This window comes from Styela clava, chromosome 9, assembly GCF_964204865.1.
Source record: "Styela clava chromosome 9, kaStyClav1.hap1.2, whole genome shotgun sequence".
Taxonomy (NCBI): Eukaryota; Metazoa; Chordata; class Ascidiacea; order Stolidobranchia; family Styelidae; genus Styela; species Styela clava.
Window position 1 is genome coordinate 9,405,455 of NC_135258.1, and position 21,379 is coordinate 9,426,833.

A 21,379-nucleotide genomic window follows, 5' to 3' on the forward strand; every position below is an offset into this window, starting at 1 on the left:
AATTAATAATTTTATGAGGATTGCCAAATTGGATACTGAATTAGTCAACAAGAGTGTACTGTGGATAGAAAAGTATACCTCAAAAGATATCGTCAAGCTGATTATAATTGGAGTCACCTAATACCAAATTGCCCAATCAGAATTGCCAAGTTGGATGTATGAAGAGGTGGGCTAGACCTGCTTCACTCATCAAATAGAAGCCACAACAAGCCAAATAACGTCCAAATTATTTTAAATACTATTAATCAATAACAGTACCGGTAATCATAATTAAAATTAATTCGGGCAGTATGATACAGAGGTAGGAAAATTGGTTAAGGGAATATATATGGTGTTAAAGGTTCAAGTAAGGTTTCTAAGGTCATGGATTATACGCAAGTAAATTTAATTGAGGTTGTTGATCACTGCGGTCAGTTGAAATTCATCACGGATGATTCATCAGTCTGCAAGTTTTGTTAATGTATACACCTTTCATGTTGACAAAGCTAGCATTGAAATTGATTATCATGACGTCCTGAAAAACGAAAAATATATCTGCGAGTACAATATTCAAATTCAGTATACAATGATTGCAAATAAGGAATCAATAGAAAACTATCCTACACTTTTGAGTGGAAGTTGTTGAATTGTGTGAATATTGATTAATATTAATTAAATATCATTAGACTGCTTGTTGAAAGAGCTGAGAAAGAGGAGATTGTGGTTGGGACACAAGAGAAATTGCTCACAAGCCATGCAAAAACCTTTCGATGTCGGTCAAACCATACACATGTTGGCCATTATCTTAGTCATTAACATCACACTAACCGTTACACATTTGCATGCTCTACACAGCATAAATTCGACCAAGGATAAAATCTTTGTATACACACAGGACACAGCATATAGTACTACATCAAGTTAAAATGTAGGGGAGAATCCAAATATACCTCGACTGGTCACCCAATTACAATATTAGGTACAGGAGATAAATTATACCGTCTACAACCCTCACAAAGAATCACACCACCCAAATAGAAAACAAAGTTCATGCATGTGGAATATCAGAAACCCAACATTAAAAAAAAAAAACATGCGCATGCAGATGTCAGAATGTGAACAGCCATATGAGGGAAAATCTTATGCTATGTATGCTATAGAACAAAGTAAATGGACAATTAGAATGCAAAACAGATGAAGAGAGCTCAACTGCTTGTTCAAAAATAAATCAGCAATCTCAGAAACAATAACAATGTTATGCCTGTTCAACATTCTCATGAAAACAATAAGTAGCCTCTGTGCAAGTGAGGAGTGTCCCAACTTTGTCATGGTCTTTCTTTTGAAGTTGTAGCTAATTACATACGAAAAATATATAACAGTGTGGTTATAATAATAAATTTTAATATTTTGATACCAAGTAGGACTTGACTTTTTTCTGAAAAGATTTTTTGGATTTCAATGTCTTCAAATTCAAGGGGAGAGAATTCCACAGATTGGGCCCAGTGTAATATAAGGCATGCTGGCTCACAGATGGAGCATCAAGAACATTTGAATCCACAGTCAATTTCACATACGATATGTATTTGCTTTCATACAACTTATATATACACACTGAGATATCCATTGGTTGACTAAGGGGTTTTCAACCTTTTTCCTGTTAAAGTACCCTCGAGTCATGAAATTATCAAGCCGAACCCCCAGTAATCAGACACCAAACAATGTTGTATTATATTGACTAACAATTTGTTGCAACAACAATTTATTGAACAACTACTGTAACTAAATCAAGTCTTCGTGTTGACGTTATTGCCGCTGTCCTCCGCCTCACTAATGAATTCTCGAAATCTCTCTTTTATGTTTAAATTAGCATATCACTTTCTCTAATATTGTAGCTCATTGTTTTCTGAGATTTCACAGTTTGGCTGCAAAGCCGTGGATTTCACATTGTTTCGTCACAACAACGCAAGATCATGGAAGTCTTCGCTGAGTTTCAATCGGCACGCATTTTCTTTGGTAGTGAAGGATATGAAATATAGCAACATATGAAAATTCAACTGCCATCCGAGTACCACTGGAAAACTTTCTCGACCCCCGTTAGCTACAATTGAAATGCAAATCTTCGAGCAGATGAAAAGCGCAACGGTAGAACACCATTATGACGTAAGTGTATAAAGTGAGAACAAATGTTTCACAACTCGACGTAAATCTTGCTTTTTCGTTCAGGATAGGATTACATATTCATCCCAGGATAGACAGCTTAAACATATGAGGAAACACGGCCACTCGTTTGGTTACCAGTCCATGTCGGCTATGGGATCAGTTAGCCAGTTATTTGTGGTTCGGCGGTGTGGCGCATCGTGCTAAGCGTTAGGAATACGCTCGCCACCGCATCTCTGATTACCTTGCGTGGGTTCGCATCCAATGCGGGGATGATTATGTGCGAGAGGATTGCTGGACTCCTCGCCGCCGTAGGGTGGTTCACGTAACCGCTGTTCGGTTATGGCTTCCTCTACCATCAAGTCCATGCTTCCGAAAACAAATAACTGGCTAACTAATTTCATACCCGACCTGGACTGGTAACCGGACGAGAGGCCGTGGTTCGCCATATGATTAAATCCTATCCTATCCTTGTTACTGAAAGTATGGACTTGATGACGGAGAAACCGCAACTGACCAGTGGTTACGTAAACCACCCTGCGGCGGCGAGGAGTCCAGCTATCCTCCCGCACATAACAATTTTCGCATGGGATTCGAACCTGCGAATTCACGCAGGCTAATCAAAAGGTGCTGTGACGAGCGTACAGTATGGACCTTTCCCCGACCTTTGACCCCCGAAAAATTCTTCCCATACTTTACAGTGGTTGACTTTACCATTGCAAAGTTTTCAGGGCTTATTGGACACGTTTAGCGGCCATAACGATCGTTTCAAAATTTTGTTGTTATTGTTATTTTCTTTCGTCATTATCGTTCAAGATTGATTTTTTTGCCAGAAGGCTATTACTTTCATTTATTCCTGAATTTTCTATGAATCTTATGAGATCTAATATTTCATCCAAAATTGCGCTGTATTAATTTTTAATTATGGGAACACGGTTTTTAATCCGCCAAGCGTGACGGCTGACTGTGAAAATTCTTGCGACTGAAAACCCGGAACTTTTTGAGGGTACGGTACCGGTAACGTCAAAGGTAAACCCTGCTTCGCTCTAGTCCACGTGTTCATATATTTGAGCGTTGCTCTCTTGTTTTAAGAGTGGTTCCGCGAGTTGGCCCCTGTAAAATGAGGTATTTGTTTTAAACCATCATTATAATGCATCGCGTACAATAATCTGTTTTTAGAAGTACCGGTAGGTCCTTTTAGCTTAGAATATCACAGCTATTTCTACACCAATTCTTTATTACTGCGATTAAATTTTAAAACTTCTAAAAAGACATAGTGATCATTGAATTATCTGATTTATATTTAAATTTCTGAAACACAACTGGAAACAACGTATAGAGTTCGAAAACGAGGTAATGTTTACAACATCGCCTGAAAATCTGTCTGAGCAATATTGGTCTGAGTGAGAAAAGTGTCTGAGCGGATGCGGAAAGGGGCATTGTTACGTCGCTTTTTGCATCTTGCTGATTGGCCAATGTCATGAAGTAAACAAGGAAGTCGATGCTCGGGGAAAGGTCCATTCCTAACTAATAGCACGATGCGCCACACCGCCGAGTCACCGAATCAATTTTACTGAAAGCACGAGATTCAGAAAATGTGCAATAAAAAGAACATTTAGCAGAATATGAAAATACCAAATCACAATACACCGGAGCCATATGACAAAGAGGTTCTGTTGCAAATTAATAAACACCAAATCTGACGTAAATAAATTTTATACTATAAAATTGAATAACTTTGATATATATTCTGTATTTATTTGTATTTATATGATTTATACAGCACCACACCCGCGAATAAAATTGTCTTCCAACACAAATTAGTAATAAAATTAGTAGTAAAATAGCTCAAATATACGTCACGGTATTTGTGACACCAAAAGAATTGTTCATCTTAAAACGTTTGTGGAAAAAACAAATGTTAAAGCATAATATTTTTTAAATAAAAATTAGTTTATTGTTTTGGTTGTTTTACTGTCGACCAATGTACGCCGATGATCATTCTTTAGGTCAACAATATCTTACATTGCAGAAGTTTATGTCATTCTATTCCTTTATAATATAGTTCCAAGTCCATTCCATCATGTATCTCGTAATCTCTTAATGTAATGTGATCTTTAAAAATAGTATACCATTTCTTCAAGACAATTTTATCCTATTCTGTCCCAGTTTGAGCTGCGATTCATTTCTTTAGATCACCAATTGTATCATCAGGATTACATTTCACTTGAACCTTTTTCCCCAGACGCTCATTGCATGTTATTTCAATCATATTTTTAATTTTGGTTTTTAGAATAACCTTCTATCTGCAACCTTAATACAATCGAATACTCCAATCAAATAATAGTGGTCCAATCAATGCGGGTGCATATCAATTAGTTCATAGGATACGAATGCTATTGCTAACTGACCTCCCGACTTTCACTGTAGCAAGACTTCTTCCTGACCTCCCCTCTACAAGCAAATCTGAATAAAACAAGCTTTACGAAAAATCATAAGAGGAAGTGCGATGACGCGGCTGACATTGATGACTTGTTTCCTCTTGTTCAATTGCAACTTATCTAGTTTGACCAGTATCGGTTATTTATTTTTACTCATGCCGAAAATGCACACTGTAGTTGTACAAATAGGATAAAGAAAAAATGCATTTCAGTGTGAAGGGAGACGTGATAAACCAGTAATGGCGACCGGTTTGTTTTCATACGATATACTTGCCAGCCTGTCCTGACCAAACACTAACGTTAAATTAGTTTGTGTTATTTCGCTGAATGTAATAATGAAAAAGGGGGGAATCCTTTTTGAAAGTTGGTGCTTACAATCTGTAGGTATTGATAAGATATTTCTTGTTGTTTACTGGCTAAACTGTTGTTGTTGTTATCTGGTCTGACAAGGACATATTTATGGTTTCGAATACATGTATTGCAATTGTATATAGTTATAAATACAAAGAAGATTTCCAAAGTATGTCTGATAAGCCAGACAAAATCCAAATTCAAATGCACGCAGGACTAGTCGATAATGCTAGCCGCCCATTGTCCATGATGTCTCCTCAACAAGTGGTCATTTATAACTTGTTATGATATCCCCGGGGCATGACGCTGGATGCCATAGCAGCAAACAGGTATTCTAATTGTTGCGTTTTATTACTTTGGGTCGCTTCTCATTTATGTGTAAGATTAGAATTATTTTAAGTTCAAACACGTTCAACTATTACCTAATATCCTAATAATTTTGTTTTCATATCCATTTTATCCTTGTCTATCACGAGTTTTTGGGTGTCCAATTTTTTACTATTGCAACTAAACTAATACTTCCTAGGAAGCGGAGACAAATTGCTAACAAAACCACAAAAATGAGCTTCTGTTTGCGACCATGTCTAATGGGAAAAGCTAACAAAACACGATGGCATCTTGCTGGTTAGGTGATGTTGCGGGATTATGTGGATCGGTAAATTTTCATCAATCAGACTTCAGAAACGGGAGCAGTTGTTAGAAGTTTCTTACATTATATCTAGGGTTGAATTATCCGGATAGCGGTTAACCGGATAACCGAGAGCTATTTTGCTATCTGATATCCGGATATTATTGTGACGATTAACCGGATAATAGAGCAGTATAAATAATGCATATGCGCATTAGCGATTTTTATATTTTTGTTGAGTGGCGACTGACATCTCCCAGAGCATTTAATCAATAACAACTTTTTTCACACTAATCTGCCTATATTTTAGTCATCCGTGGAATGCTGAAGTAAACTTTACTATTACATCACAAAACACGCAGAACAAATGTAAATATTGCGCTTAATATAAGAGCTCATTCGCTTTATAAAGTTAGATTGGAACTAGAGGTACAGTATAAGCAAGACTAACCTAAACGAATTCAGTTGAAAAGCATTGGTTGGGTGGGTGTGAGTTTGTTGCTTTTTGGTCGGGTGTGGCTTTCAGTTGTTGCGTGTATTGGAGGAACGCATTTCATGATGAAATAAACCAGTTTGAATTTCAAGGACTTATTCCACAATACTTTCGATTCAATATGTAGCGTACCGGCAGTCTATGAAATAATTATCCAAGTTTAGAATATCTTCCCATATGGTCTTACGTCAATATTCACTTCAAGTTATGCAATTTGATTCTATTTATTATTCATCAATCTCAACCCAAGCAAATACTCCAAACAAAACGACAAGCATACAATGAAGCGACAAGTACCAGGCAGCACAATGCAAGAAAACAGAATATACACAATAAAAACACTTTGAACAGTAGGCCTACTGATGATAGCTAATTCCCTGACAACAACCAAACATACAACGCTAAAATAACTGCAATGGCACTGCACTGAAACAATAATATCAGCCTATTTTCTAGCATAAAAACATCCATCAAATACCCATCCCGCAGTCACAAAACCACAAACAAACATCCCTGATAACCCACCGGATACCAGGGGCACTCCCCCAGACACTCATGACTGAAATCAAACCAAAAACCAACCACACTGTAGCGGTACCAACCACATCACACGCTAACAGCCACACATAAAAGAACAGAACCGAGAGTGTCACAGCGCCCCCAGTGTCCCCAATGCCAAAATACCAAATAAGGCAATATTATAACATGACAGCATTTAACAGATAAAACAAGGGTCGTCACACATGTAATCTGTGTAGTATTTCAAAATTTTGGGTTCACGAACAAATGTTATGTGCTTACTTTTAACTCTGGTATATATGTTTTTTTTCAAATTTCCATGTATCAACCGAATCAATAGATATACCAGCCGAAACAAAAGAGCTATGCTTAAATATATGGACACGTAGCGCCACCTAATGGCAATAATTTTGATGACGTCATAGCAAAAAAAAAGTAATAGCCTTCTGAAGAAAATTTTTATCTTCAACCACTGAAAATTTTAAAGCAATTGGTCCAGTAATCAAAGAGAAAAGCGATTTCTTCAAAACGTGTCAAAGAACAACAAGAGAGCTACGCACAAATATATGGACACGTTAGACCAGAGCGAATCAGTCCTTACCGGTACCTTTGACGCTACCGGTACCCTCAAAAAAGTTCTGAATTTCCAGTAGCAAGAATTTTGCAGAATCAAAACGTACAGCCAGTCATGACACTGACTAAAATCCGTGTTCCCATGGATAAAAAATAATACAGCAAAATTTTAGACGAAATATCAAATTTCATAGAATTCATGCAAAATTTTGAAATAAATAAAAGTAATAGCCTTCTAGCAAAAAAATTACTCTTTAACCACTGAAAATTTCAAAGCAATTGGTCCAGTATTCGAAGAGAAAAGCGACTTTTTAAAAATGTGTCAAAGAACAACAACAACAACAACATAATATTGAAACGATCGTTATGTCCACTACGTGTCCAACAAGAACAACACAAGAGAGCTACGCACAAATATATGGACACGTCAGACCAGAGCGAATCAGTCCTTACCGGTACCTTTGACGCTACCGGTACCCTCAAAAAAGTTCTGAATTTCCAGTAGCAAGAATTTTGCAGAATCAAAACGTACAGCCAGTCATGACACTGACTAAAATCCGTGTTCCCATGGATAAAAAATAATACAGCAAAATTTTAGACGAAATATCAAATTTCATAGAATTCACGCAAAATTTTGAAATAAATAAAAGTAATAGCCTTCTAGCGAAAAAATTAATCTTCAACCACTGAAAATTTCAAAGCAATTGGTCCAGTATTCGAAGAGAAAAGCGACTTTTTAAAAACGTGTCAAAGAACAAGAACAAGAACAACAACAACAACATAATATTGAAACGATCGTTATGTCCACTACGTGTCCAATAACAACACAAGAGAGCTACGCACGAATATATGGACACGTTAGACCAGAGCGAATCAGTCTTTACCGGTACCTTTGGCGCTACCGGTACCCTCAAAAAAGTGCTGAATTTCCAGTAGCAAGAATTTTGCAGAATCAAAACGTACAGCCAGTCATGACACTGACTAAAATTCGTGTTCCCATGGATAAACAAGAGAGCTATGCTCAAATATATGGACACGTAGAGTCACATAATTTTGATGACGTCATAGCGAAAAAAAAAGTAATAGCCTTCTGGAGAAAATTTTTATCTTTAACCACTGAAAATTTCAAAGCAATTGGTCCAGTATTCGAAGAGAAAAGCGACTTTTTAAAAACGTGTCAAAGAACAACAACAACAACAACAACACAATATTGAAACGATCGTTATGTCCACTACGTGTCCAAAAATAATACAGCAAAATTTTAGACGAAATATCAAATTTCATAGAATTCACGCAAAATTTTGAAATAAATAAAAGTAATAGCCTTCTAGCGAAGAAATTTATCTTTAACCACTGAAAATTTCAAAGCAATTGGTCCAGTATTCGAAGAGAAAAGCGATTTTTTAAAAACGTGTCAAAGAACAAGAACAACAACAACAACATAATATTGAAACGATCGTTATGGCCACTAAACGTGTCCAAAAAACGATCGTTATGTCCACTAAACGTGTCCAATAAATATATTCTATCTAAGTCAGATGTATGTTAAACCGTAGTAGTATATATTTACGGTTAAACTAGTTGAACACAAAAGCTTAAAGAAATGGTCATCGTGAGTGTGCGACACCAAAATTTAGTATAAGTCAAAATTTTAAGAAAAAATGCTCTAGACACAAAAAGAAACTTTAAAAAAAATTTAACAATAATAAGAAACAAGAGAGCTGTGCTCAAATATATGGATACGTCACAAGGTGTCGCTATTTTTTAATCTGACACATGAAAAACGAATCTATTGAAGTCCACAGCATTTTTGAAATAAGTAAAAGTAATAGCCTTCTGGCAAAAAAATCAATCTTTAACCAGTAAAAAAATTCAAAGCAATTGGTCCAGTATTCGAAGAGAAAAGCGATTTCATCATGACGAAAGAGGAGAATAATAACAACAACAACATAATATTAAAACGATCGTTATGTACACTGACGTGTCCAATAATATAATTCTTTACATATGATTTGAATAGGATAAAATAACGTAGCAGTTGAGGGAAGACAATTAGGACACAGTATTCAAAAAAGCACGTTTCATTATATTATTCAGCTGTACTTCTGTACGATTACGGAGCTTAAATTTTTATTTATTGACACATGCAACATCGAAATGCACAATCATTTTTATTCGAGAAAAATAGTACGTATTTGCAATATAACTGTGTGTTGGTTTTTAGTCAATTCGCCTCGAAAATCGTGTGAAATCGGTTCTCCAAAATTAGCGGCAACTATCCGGTTAACCGCATAGTTAAAATACGAGATACCCGGACAGGCGCGCAGCCAGGATTTTCAAAAGGGGGGGGGGGGGTTCATAATCATAAATTCCCATTGCGGTCTGTAACAGTCTTCGAATTACGCGCTCGTTAAAGGGACGTCTTTTCAGCGTATAATGATTATTCTTGTCGCGTGAAATATTCAATCTCTGACAACTACAAAATTCTAAAATGTTCTAAATTATTAAGTTAATTGTGTCCAACGTAACTCGCGGTTGCTTCTTCTTATGTCAAAATAAAAACATTAGTTCTCTGAAATGCCACGGCATCGGTGGACATAAAAATATGAGGACAAACGGTGTATTTAATTTTAATACGTATTTTTGGAATCTTGCCAACTCGTTATCGCCGTTAGAAAAATCACATTAACTGATATAAAATCCCGAAGAGTACAATTTTATTTCGTAATCAAAAATCGCCGCGATCACGCCACTTCTTAAACAACGAAAAATGATTTTTCTGTTGTGCTAAGTAATCAATTCGTGACCGATAAGGGCATATTTAAAATGTCTTGCTTTATTAATTTAATTGTCTTCAATTTAACCAGCATTTGCGTCGACAAAACAAAACAATTTTTTACAATTCACAATTTCAAAATACCTCGGCCATTTGCCGACATAAAAATAAAAATTTGTGGTAACTGCCCGTCGCCTATCATATATTGTTTTGATCCGTATTTTTTCTATTTTGCAAATTCGACAAATTTGAGATGTGCTTGTAACATTGACTTCGTTCAATCGCAATGCTGACACTCCGATTATTTTTAAAGATAAAACCTCCTGAAAAATCCGTAAATCTGCTGTGAATTCTCATGGAGTAAAATTTATTTCAGTACAATAAAGATTGATGGATATACTTCGGATTAATTATCTTATATATCATCACAAACCGGGAAAAAATCGTAAGTAATGGATAAAAGGCAAATCCCACCCACAATTAACCGTGTTTCGATTTTAGTGACGGTATGTTCCTAAACGGCGACCAAACATAATGTGCGCCATAGGCACACGAAATTTTGCGATTTTGCGACTAGAAAAGCTTTTTTAGACTGTCGCGGGACTCAACAAAACTTATATTGTTTACGGTTCTATTTTCAGTATTTTATAATGCCGCTTTTCAATCAAATTTAGATCGCGGTTTTACTCCTTCTTTTGTCTTTAGAACCTCGCCACCGATGAACGTATAATAACTCACGAATTCACAATTCCGTGCAAAGTACAAAAATAAAATAATTATCATGTTTATCGTGGCACAAATTTATGATTTAGAAAGAATAAAAACCGACGTAAGGGCGTTTACGGCCCAAATAACACGCTGATGAAAACATGGGCGATTTTAGCAGAAGGCAATTGCACGCTTTTTCAGTTTTCACATTTCCGTGCGGGTACAAAAATAAAATAGTTACCATTGTTCCCGCGGCACAAATTTGTGAGATTAGAGAGAATAAACACATGTAAAGGGCGTTCACGGAATAAATAACATGCCGCGTTGATGAAAACGAACGGCGATTTCAGCAGAAGGCAATTGCACATGTTATCGGCAACTTTTTCACTTTTCGGAAAATTCAAAAGGGGGGGGGGGGGTTCGACCCCGACCCCCCCCCCCCCCCCCCCTGGCTGCGCCACTGTAACCGGATATATCCGTTATCCGGATAGTATAAATTATAGGTATCCGAACTAACTCTAATTATATGATCTACTTGAATTTGCTGTTTTTTTTAAAGCCCCATCAAAAATGTTGCCCGATTTTGAATCGCGTTCACTCTCCTGTTTTTTTTTTTTTTTTTTTTTTTTAATTTATGTTGGGTAGTGGGTACGTGACTTTTTAACTTTATTTTAAGTTATGCTCGCATCCCGGGTATCTCTGCATTTTGTTAGTCTGTTTACTTTTTGTGTTGTTTATGCCGGAGAACCGAAATAAAATGAGTGATTGGTTTGATTATCCAACGAAATCTATGCTCGGGGTAGCAACCATTTTAGGTTTGATTTTAGATTACTGCAGATAATCGAAATTTTCACAATCAATTTTAAAATCTTTAAGTTGAATGTGGGTAAGTTAAATTTCCATTGTTACGAACTTACGATAAACCTAGTCACAAACATATCCTAAAATCCTGTTTATACACAAATGTATGCACGTAAGTTACCTGTGTCGCTTATGGCTCTATGGACTGCTCTTTGTAAAATCCAAAAAGCGGAAATCCGACGCGGCTTGTGAGATTTATGTGCGTTTTCATTTTTATAGGTATCGTTAGTAATTGCAGTAACATGTAAAATTCAGGTATTGAAAATTGAATTTATTAATTTCGGCATTCGTCTCAGACCCCCGACTAGCAGCTAACAAATTAATTTATTGCAAGCTCTCCAATAACATAAGAATTGGTGGAAATGGCAGACTCTGATGGTACAAAGCAAAGTCCTCAACATTCAAAATCTAGCAGCCAACAAGATTTAGATAAAAAGAAACGTCTGTTTTTTAAAGAAATTCGATGTATGATGTATGGCTTCGGAGATGATACCAACCCCTATACAGAATCAGCAGAACTCATAGAAGAACTTGTTATAGAATTTATAACAGAACTCACACATAAAGCATTGCAGATCGGAAGGCCTGGAAGAGTGCAAGTTGAAGACATTGTTTATCTCATACAAAAAGATGCAAGAAAATATGCCAGAGTTAAAGACTTATTAACTATGAATGAAGAACTTAAAAAAGCAAGAAGGGCTTTTGATGAAGCGAAGTTTTGATTTCCAAATTTGCACTTGAAAAAGAACTAAATGGGAAAAGAATTGTGAATATAAATGGTCCGATTGTGCAATAAACCGAATCATGTCTTACAAAGACTAATTCGTCTGTACAAAATATTTGATAATGTTTTAATCAAATCAAGAGGCCATAATTTATCATTCACTCTTTATATAAAATATTTATGTTTGTTTTGCTCTGAACAAGCAGCTATTAAGTAAGGAGCTATTATAGTTTGGAAGAACCGGATCATTCCGGTTTAGCTCTGCCTATCCAATTTATTATACCGGTACCATAGGTGTGATATCTTCATAGTTTAATCTGAAGCAGGGGTGTGCAACACTCAGCTCAACACACCTTGTCAACACTCAGATTTTCCCCACCAAGCATAAAATCCTAATCCGACAGTTTATGTTTAAAAATGCGCTCACATGGTTAAAAATATGTAATGTTTCTGTCCTCTTGTCGCTGCATTTGATTTTTGCATTGTGCGAATTTTTTAATTCGTTGTATCCATGGAAAAACCAAATTTTTTGTGCAGACCAGCTGAATGTCTGAAGTTGGTTATATGGGCCACCGACAAAAAATGTTGCACATTCCTGGACTGGAGTATAATTGTTTGAGTCTAGGCTACTCGCCTATTAGTATTTTGAATGTTTAAATTTCATTCCAATCTAAAAAATGCAAACTGGGAAGATTGCTATAACATAATTGGCACTTGATCACACTACAATGTGATGGAGATTATTCTGACCTAACTTACTCCATTAATTTTTTTTGATGATAGAGTTCGAACAATACTGATGTAAATCAAATTTTTTCAGTTTGTCTGGTGTTAACATATTTTCTGTTTTTGTTGTTTTACTTTATCTTACATTTATAGATTAACTTTCATGGTTTTTATCGTAAGTTAGTCATGTGATTTGAATCTAAGGATTGTCAAAATGTTTTACATTCCGCACAAGAATGGATGTTGTGAATAAAGCATCAGAATTTTTTGACAAGCACATTAGGATTGTGAAGGTAATTTTTGCTGTATTCTTTAGTGTATTTATTATGCCAGACTTTTTTTTATGTATTATTATTATGTTTTTAACAGAATGCAGGATATGTGATTGCTGGAATAGGTGTTTTTATGATTGTAAGAAGATCAAGACTCGTGAGTTTATATTTGCAATATCACTGTAGTCATTTATGGTAATTTTTGGATAATGATTCCATTATCTTGACATTTGTTGTTAACTAGAGTGGTAAATATATGAAACATATATGGCATCTTCACCGATTTTGATTTAAAAATGATGTTCAAAATATGGTTTTATATACTGGAAATAATTGAACTTTAACAATTGCAAATTTGCAACCCCATATCCACCAGTCAACATGAACCAATTTTCGGGGTGTTGGTAGTCCAGTAAATACACCCATAGCTCTTGTAACTGAGGTGGCCGCGGCTTCAAATCCACGCCTTGGTGTACAAAAACCTTACCGGCCTGGCTATTAGTAGTTCGTTAGCACTGAAATGAAGTTTACTTCTATTCTCCTAGTCAAAGTATTAACCTTCGAAATTCCCTCTTTATTTTTGCTCTTTTTTAGTTGCAAATAATTCTGTTACATGCAAATTAAAAAAAATGAATCATTAATTGATAAATTTCTTGATTTAATTCAACTCAATTGTTTTGTTTGACAGTTCACAAAATTCAATGCTGCTTCTGATATTCCGAAAGATTTTATTCAAAAGAGGATCAAACTTCGTGGAATAGTCCAAAATGTTTGCACAAATAACACATTACATATTGAGCATATACCATCAATGTCATATCCAGCTGCAACTATTGTGAGGAGATTTCAAAGTGAGATAACGTTTGTTCCAGAATCAATATATTTATATAACTTTTACCTTTGTGTCCACTGTCCATGTTGTCTAATTTTTTTATAATTGAAAATTTTGTAATCATATGGTATTAGTTTTCTGCACTCGTTCGCTATTAAATATTTTGACAGGTTAGGAGAAGTTTGAATATTCCATGAATATTCTATTTACTGTAATTGTTTCAATTTGCTAAGAGAATTAACATAACATTTCTACTTTCAGAACAACTGGATAATAATGGTTTGATATCACTGGATATGGCTGGAGTATCAATGAATGATGTTGGAATTGATCTTGTTAGAGGAGAGATTGAAGGGAAAGCAGTATGGTTTGAATTATTAAATCATGTTGAGAAAGATCAAAATGCTCCTGCTGTTATTTACAGAAGAAAGGTATCTTTACGTTCACTTCAAATTTACAGAGAGCATGCATAGTTTATTATGCCCCTGGCCCTAATGGTCAGTGCATTCTTTAATTAAATTTCAATATCTGGCGCTCCAGAAGTGTGGTAACTAATTTTGTTCGCCTATTTTACATCAAGTTGTGTAAAGGGACTGAAAACTATGGGTATATTCACGTGGCTAACACAGACAGTCCTCCGACTGTCTAATCATGGTTCGTAATAGAACTAGAATAAGAAAAATCGGAATAAATTTATGGCCTAACCTGGTACACACACTACGGAAATACCCAATATCTCACTAGAACTAGAATATTTCAAATCAGATTATCTTTTAGCATTGTAGTGCTCTTTAAACAAACCTTATTCAGCGGGGAAGTGACGGCTCGAAAACCATGGAATATATGTTTGTATATAATATAAATCTACTTCAAAGCTAAGATTTAGTGATAGGTGCCAGTTTGTGGTGGTTCAGCACCATTTATCAAAAACTAGACAAAAGTTTTTAATTATAATTGGATATTTTGAAAAATAATGGTATTCTTAGCTAGGAATTCACAATTTTCACCACTCAACATTTTAATTTATTCAACATTTGTCCTCAATATATTCTATGCTGTTTCGTATAATCAAATACATTCACTCATTTTATTCTAGTATGCCATTCTTCGCAATTATAACATATATGTTGTAAAGATGGGATATGGGGCTGTTGATAATGTACCCAACTGCTATCATCTTAAAGTACAGCAATCTCTTCAGAGATCATTGCTTAAGGCCCAGAAAAAAGCAGCAATCAAGAAAAGAGGAATCTGGAAGGATTGACTATGACTTGGGGGACAAATCGTAACTGATTGCTGGGACCTAATAAGGACCTTATCATGGCGGGACTGTGAATTTTTGTTTGTCCAACTTTGCTCCAAGCAAGGTTCTGACCCTCCACTAACAGTGGGAAGGGTATGAAAGAATACTTGGGACACCTGTTGCACTGAGAGATTTGTATGGTATTGATTTAAACCTGTGAGAGCCATGTATTACAGATATCATTACAGCACTGATACAAACTAATTTAAAACCTGTTCACTGTGTTGAATTATAGTTTGGTACAAATATTTGATTTTTCAATAAATAATATTCATTGTATGACTGTTAATGTATTTCTCCGTCAGCTATAGTTCTCCGCCAGCTGTAAAACAGATTTCTTGTTTAAAGATAATCCTGTTGAAAATATTACAGGCGATGTATATACAGATAATGATAAATTATACAAAAAAAAAAAGCTTCTACACAATCTGATACAGTATGTAATGTTCTTTTTTCTAAGTCTGACTTAATGTTTCTGGGTAAAGTTCTTTGAAGAGTGGCTCTTGGTCACAACTTTGGTGAAGAATCGGTGTCAAACGTAATCGGTTTTCCGGTGGTCATCAAATGCAGAACTTGGTATTGTTTCTCTGGTATGAAATACAGTTCAATAATTGACAAAAATTAATTTACGATCATAGCAAGTAGTACCAAACGTCGTTAAAAAAGAGCAAAAAATACTTTCATCAAAGCTCGAAAGTTGGCGCATTGTGCTAATCGTTTGGTACATACGTGACATCTCACCTCTGATCACCCTGCGTATCCTATGGGCGGTAGGATATGTGCGAAAGGATTGCTGGACTCCCGACTCCTCCATCATCAAGTGCTGAAACAAATGAGTGGCTAACCCCATTAACTGGTGACCAGACGAGAGACCGTGGTTCGCCATATGCTCAAGCAGTCAATGGACTACATCCAACGTAGTACGATGACCGAATGCATAGTTTATTCTTGAAATATTCAAAATACACAAGTATATTCAATGGGAAGCGGGCACACCTCCTTGCTAGTTCGTATCCGACCGGGGATTATCCTAACACAACGAGAGCAAGCGCGAAAAAGCTCACGCTCCCGCCTACCGCGACTGTACCATCTGAATTTGGAATATCTTCACTATTCGCGTTGAATATGCCCTCAAGTTCCGATTCAAAATATTAGCATTATCTGGCTTCCGATTCATATATATACATAGTGAGATATTACTGACCTTGGTGTTCGATACCGATATCCATCGTATTCGTCATCCCCCTTATCTTTGCATGCTCCAAAGAATAATATGCATCCGGATATCAGCACTAAAAATAATAGTACTTAGTTAGAAGAATTGTAATATTGGGATGCGCTCGTATGCAATCGAACGCAATGATCAATTGCCAGTTTTGGGGAGACAGGAGTTGTGAAAATGTTGCATTACAAATCGAGAATTTTTCAGCTCGTTGTGGCAATGGCCCACGATAGGCTATGTTGATGACGATGTACATTTTGTCAATACATTATTAAATCCTAGTTTGGCTCTCAGTATAAAGGTGGTTTACCGAAATATGGAAGATTGACTCGAAACAACAGCGACTTATTATCTGGGATGCAAACTTAAAAAACTTTGCTTTACTTACAAAATGCCATTGAAACCCATGCCACATACAGGCAAGGTCCATATTCATATTTAAATTCCCTTTCTTGGTAGTAAGGATTGTAGAACTGATATGTTACTTGCCAGGCGTAAAACGAAGTTGCTCCCAATGTGCATAACCCTATGATGAAGCAAAATTAACGACAAAATTATATGTTCAATGTTTTGATGTTCCCTCGGCCAGGTTTTCTCTCGCATGAGTATATTCTTATAGTGCAAAACTGTGTTTTCATGCCATTATAAACTTAGCATTACGTCAGTCACATTTAGAGATAGTCAGTGGTGTGATTCAGTCGGTTCTATAGAACCGTCTCACGGAATTTTTTAAGATTACTAGTCACTGTCAATGTTCTGTTTGTAACAGAACCGGCTGAAAAATAGAACTTTTGTGATGGAACCTACTGACAAAAAATTTAATCCCGCCAGGTAGTGTAGGATCACTTAAACATAACAAATCGCTTTTGATAACTATATTTCCCATAGCAAAACAATACTTAAATCTTACATGAAACTAAAATCATGGCGCCGGCTGCAAGAGTCAGACTTCTCCTTGCTTTAGTTCCGTTTCCCAAAATATTTGAGCAGTCTACCACCAACATGTTGATGATAAGGCCGAAAAACGTGAGCACACATGCCGTCGTCATCAGCCCTCGACAAGCTTGAATTCCAGCTAAAACAGGGCAAATGAATATTGCATCGTTTATATTATTTCGATTTTCAGAAAAAAAAATGGAAATTGCTGTATTGCTCAAAAATTGACTGTAAGTAGCATCTTGTCAGATAGATTGCGGGACTAAATAAATACCTCCAGGGCAGCTTTTCTTGCGTCCGAATTCCAAGGTTTGGCAAATCACTATTTACTCCAGGATAGAACTTTATATGCAAAATAATATTAAGCAAAACATCAGAAATGTTGAATTAATACATTTGGAGCGTACTAAAAATGGGATTCGTTAATATATATTTGCACCATAAATGGTAGCTTATGAAAGTAATACATATCTGAGCAGCAACATTGACAACGCATCTATGGCTCATGCTTGGCATTCTTTGTACACGCCCGCCGTTTGGCAAGCGTAGTTACGTGTCCTGTCCTGCTAACTCCACGCGGCTATTATCTGCGTCACAGCGGTTGTTATTGATTTATCCCAAATGCATTGTTCTAGGATCTAACTTAATGATTCTTTATTCTGTGCAAATCTGTTACATGATTATTGCTATATAGACACTCTGGGTGTAAATACTCATGAATTTACTCATGAATACTCCGCTTACGATTGTTGCGTGTTGTCGCTCTCAGGTACATTTTATAGAATGTTTCGTATTTATAGCCACTAAATAACATTACAAAAAGATTCTGACTTTCAAGACTAAGTGCAGTAATCTATAAATAACACTCTCGATGGAAATCTATAAATTCATAGCATGAGTCGACCTCTGTATTAATATGTTCATATGCAAAGAAAGTGAATACAGTATACAGAGAGACGAGAGAGTGAGCAAAAAATTCTGTTTCTTAAATCTGGTCATGCCAATATAATCGACATGTATTTTTTCAGACCTATTTGAATGAAATCTATATTCAAATACAAGAATATCTACAGTCGACTCCCGGCGCTTCGCTAAAAAAAATTTTTGAATTCGGCTTCGGGTTGGGAAAATGTTCGACTCCTACTCACGATCCGAATAAGATGAAAAAAGTAATTTTGATGACGAAAGCTCTTGCATTTAAGAGTTTCTTCAGTAAACTGTTAAAAGCACTTAGTAAAGTTTTTTTTGAGTTTCTGTATAAAAGTTTGACTTATTTATATCATTATTGAAAGTTTGCAACTTCGACTATTTCAGAATTGTGATTCCAGGAAGTTTGGAAATGCAACACCGGCTCCGAATCCATTGAAAACCGACCAAACCCTACTTCCTACTCCACACTCTTGAAGATATTGTCGTCTTGTATTTTTTTATATAATTTGTCATGTTTACATATATTAGTAAACTGCTACCGTATCAATGTTGTTTCTTGGAATTATATATATATCATAATATTCTAAAACATGTCGTCAAAACAACTGGTTGAATTAATTGATTTTATAATATTATCTGCCTGTGAGATAATAATTAAGCATAGGGTAGTCATAAAATAAACATTTCAACTAGAAGTATGCACAACACAATAGCACTGAGCAAGCGTAAGTTATCTGAGAAGAATGTGACGACAGAATACAATTATCTGAGGCCCGATTTTGTTTGGTGATGTCGCTTTGCCTATTTCTCCGTTCTGTTGCATTTTAAGCTTGCAATGTAAATGTTTATTGAGAAAAACGTCATTTGTGTAAATTAACTAACAATGCATTTTGTGTCGATTCAATGCCTCAGTCTTATCAATGTTTGCATACGTTAACACGTCCGACAATACTAAGACCTCGTAGAGGTGGTCCAACTGCCTCCATACTACATAGGGCTTATACATATAGAACGCAATATGTACAATTCGCTGAAATAAAATGGGATGATACCTGATCCTAAAAGATTGTCGTAACATTCATCCTTACGGTATTGGCAAAGCCTGAAAATACCATTCAAACATTATGGATGTGTCTTATAAGGTTTTGCCTATAAGATAAAGTGTCTTGGTCATCTTCAATTTCATATGAATTGAATTTACGAAAACTTAGCAGTGATAATTCGATATTCAAAATGCTGATAATTTTGATACTTATATTTATATTATGTTTATATAGTTATATTATACTGATTACTTATATTTTTTTTAAATTGTGGTTCAACACCAAACACATATTTTAACGGCGTCATTTTCAATTTACCATATATAAATGGTATAATCGAAAGCAACATAATATCACAGCATATATATCAGAATGCATGTTCTAATACTCACAATACACAAGGGAGTTTGGATTTCATTTTTAATTCACAATTCGAAATATCAGCAGATCTAAATAGGTAATAAAGAAAAGACTATTTCCGCAGGACGATCAAAGAAAGCTTGCCACTTCGTCCTTGCTGAATGGAAGGAAATAGGATAATTTTCTGCGTACAAATCTGTTACGAACTTTTCATTTGAAGGAACGATAACAATCATCGGTGCTACTTTTGTATGCGATCTAAGCGGCTGTGTGATCTCGTTCATTTTAGGTAAATGGGTTTGGTGCTGAAGTTTATGAGAATGTCTTTATGAGAATAAACATATACCTTACGGGTAAGTAAACGGCTAGAAAGAATTTGGACCTCCAATACCTAATCGTAACAGATATACTTTAGCATGCACGGTTTAAAAGAAATACCACTATAACAGTAAGCTTATTCGATTTACCATCAACGTATAGTGTCGGCATCCCGTAGTTGCTACATGTGAATCCTCCCGTTTTCAGAGACATGCATTGCCACCATAGTCCATCAAATGTTGGTATACGGCCATACAATGGATCAGACACCTATAAAATTGAATGTTTCGTTTGGTCAGACCTATAGGGAAACTAGCTAAAGGACTTGTGATATAAATGCAGCTGTGGGATTCGAATTCACGCTATTGAAGTGAATGATGTCTTGAACGTTTTGCTGAGTTTACTTTTCACGAAGATTAGTTATAACTTAGGTTGAAAAATTTAATTACAATAATGAAAAGATATTGAAAGACGGTTCAAGGTACGCAATCAAATATACAATATTAAAGTATTGGTATATTGATGCGTATTTTTATCAAGAATTTACATACAGTTTCTGTAATTAATGATCATACTTTTGGATAAAATTGTGATTCTTCGCTGATAATTATATTACGCAATACGCCTAAAGATAGAAAAAGCAGTATTGAGGCTCAATTTTACTTACTTGCCAACTGCTTTTCCTCCAGTATGGGATCCCTGTCGCTACCAGCAAACCATAATGTCCTAATACATTTAACGCAAGGCTCGCATAATATATAGGCTTTTTTGCCATTGTGGTTTCTGTTGATCATAAATTTCTATTAAGTCTATTTTATGTTACTAAAAGTGTACAATTAGTTTTGACAAGAGATCGCAGAACGTTGTTATCTGTCTGATATCATTTATTCTTTGAAGAAATTAACATCTTTGTTTTGTTAGCCTGCTGTTCGTCCGCATACAAATCAAACGAGCAAGCACACGAATAGAAACTAACAAAAATAAAAGGCTACGTTCGTATCTGAATTAACTTCTTATGTCATTCTCATCTATCAGCGAATACAGACTATTGTCTCCGAAAGTTGATTTTAATGATGTGGTCTATTCTAACAACAGGGCATTCGCTGTCAGAAGAAAGAACTTCAGGGTCACTATCCTAATGTACATCGTACTTCTGAGACAGGTAAATGAAAATTAATAGCACCTATATGGTTAAGTCATTATGAAGTACCTATCACAAACTCAGAC

At 35.6% G+C, this 21,379-nt stretch overlaps 3 protein-coding genes across 3 annotated transcripts; 2 read left to right on the forward strand and 1 right to left on the reverse strand.

Annotated features, from left to right (window-relative positions):
• Positions 1-11,249: 11,249 nt before the first annotated feature.
• On the forward strand, positions 11,250-13,090 carry LOC120326838 (transcription initiation factor TFIID subunit 13-like). Its single transcript, XM_078116033.1, has 2 exons — positions 11,250-11,511; positions 11,783-13,090. The coding sequence occupies exon 2, from the start codon at positions 11,849-11,851 to the stop codon at positions 12,206-12,208; it is 360 nt and encodes a 119-aa protein (XP_077972159.1). The 5' UTR covers positions 11,250-11,511; positions 11,783-11,848; the 3' UTR covers positions 12,209-13,090.
• LOC120326826 (protein C3orf33-like) lies at positions 13,040-15,622 on the forward strand. Its single transcript, XM_039393176.2, has 5 exons — positions 13,040-13,229; positions 13,306-13,365; positions 13,897-14,059; positions 14,302-14,471; positions 15,137-15,622. Exons 1-5 carry the CDS (start codon positions 13,173-13,175, stop codon positions 15,302-15,304), a joined length of 618 nt encoding a protein of 205 aa, XP_039249110.2. The 5' UTR covers positions 13,040-13,172; the 3' UTR covers positions 15,305-15,622.
• A 127-nt stretch (positions 15,623-15,749) lies between these two features.
• On the reverse strand, positions 15,750-21,084 carry LOC120326816 (claudin-7-like). Its single transcript, XM_039393165.2, has 6 exons — positions 20,820-21,084; positions 20,302-20,422; positions 17,476-17,640; positions 16,954-17,091; positions 16,548-16,635; positions 15,750-15,930 (listed from the first exon to the last, which is right to left on the reverse strand). Exons 1-6 carry the CDS (start codon positions 20,925-20,927, stop codon positions 15,876-15,878), a joined length of 675 nt encoding a protein of 224 aa, XP_039249099.2. The 5' UTR covers positions 20,928-21,084; the 3' UTR covers positions 15,750-15,875.
• Positions 21,085-21,379: the final 295 nt, after the last annotated feature.

What these genes read in the sequence shown, in the direction of transcription:
- LOC120326826 (XM_039393176.2), top strand. Translation starts at nt 13,173, where the DNA reads ATGGATGTTGTGAATAAAGCATCAGAATTTTTTGACAAGCACATTAGG. An exon ending in AGCACATTAGGATTGTGAAG is followed by an intron (nt 13,230 to 13,305) that starts GTAATTTTTGCT and finishes TGTTTTTAACAG; the next exon opens with AATGCAGGATATGTGATTGC. An exon ending in CTGTTATTTACAGAAGAAAG is followed by an intron (nt 14,472 to 15,136) that starts GTATCTTTACGT and finishes ATTTTATTCTAG; the next exon opens with TATGCCATTCTTCGCAATTA.
- LOC120326838 (XM_078116033.1), top strand. Translation starts at nt 11,849, where the DNA reads ATGGCAGACTCTGATGGTACAAAGCAAAGTCCTCAACATTCAAAATCT.
- LOC120326816 (XM_039393165.2), bottom strand. Translation starts at nt 20,927, where the DNA reads ATGGCAAAAAAGCCTATATATTATGCGAGCCTTGCGTTAAATGTATTA. An exon ending in CGCCATGATTTTAGTTTCAT is followed by an intron (nt 17,092 to 17,475) that starts GTAAGATTTAAG and finishes GCTTCATCATAG; the next exon opens with GGTTATGCACATTGGGAGCA. An exon ending in TATCGGTATCGAACACCAAG is followed by an intron (nt 15,931 to 16,547) that starts GTCAGTAATATC and finishes ATTTCATACCAG; the next exon opens with AGAAACAATACCAAGTTCTG.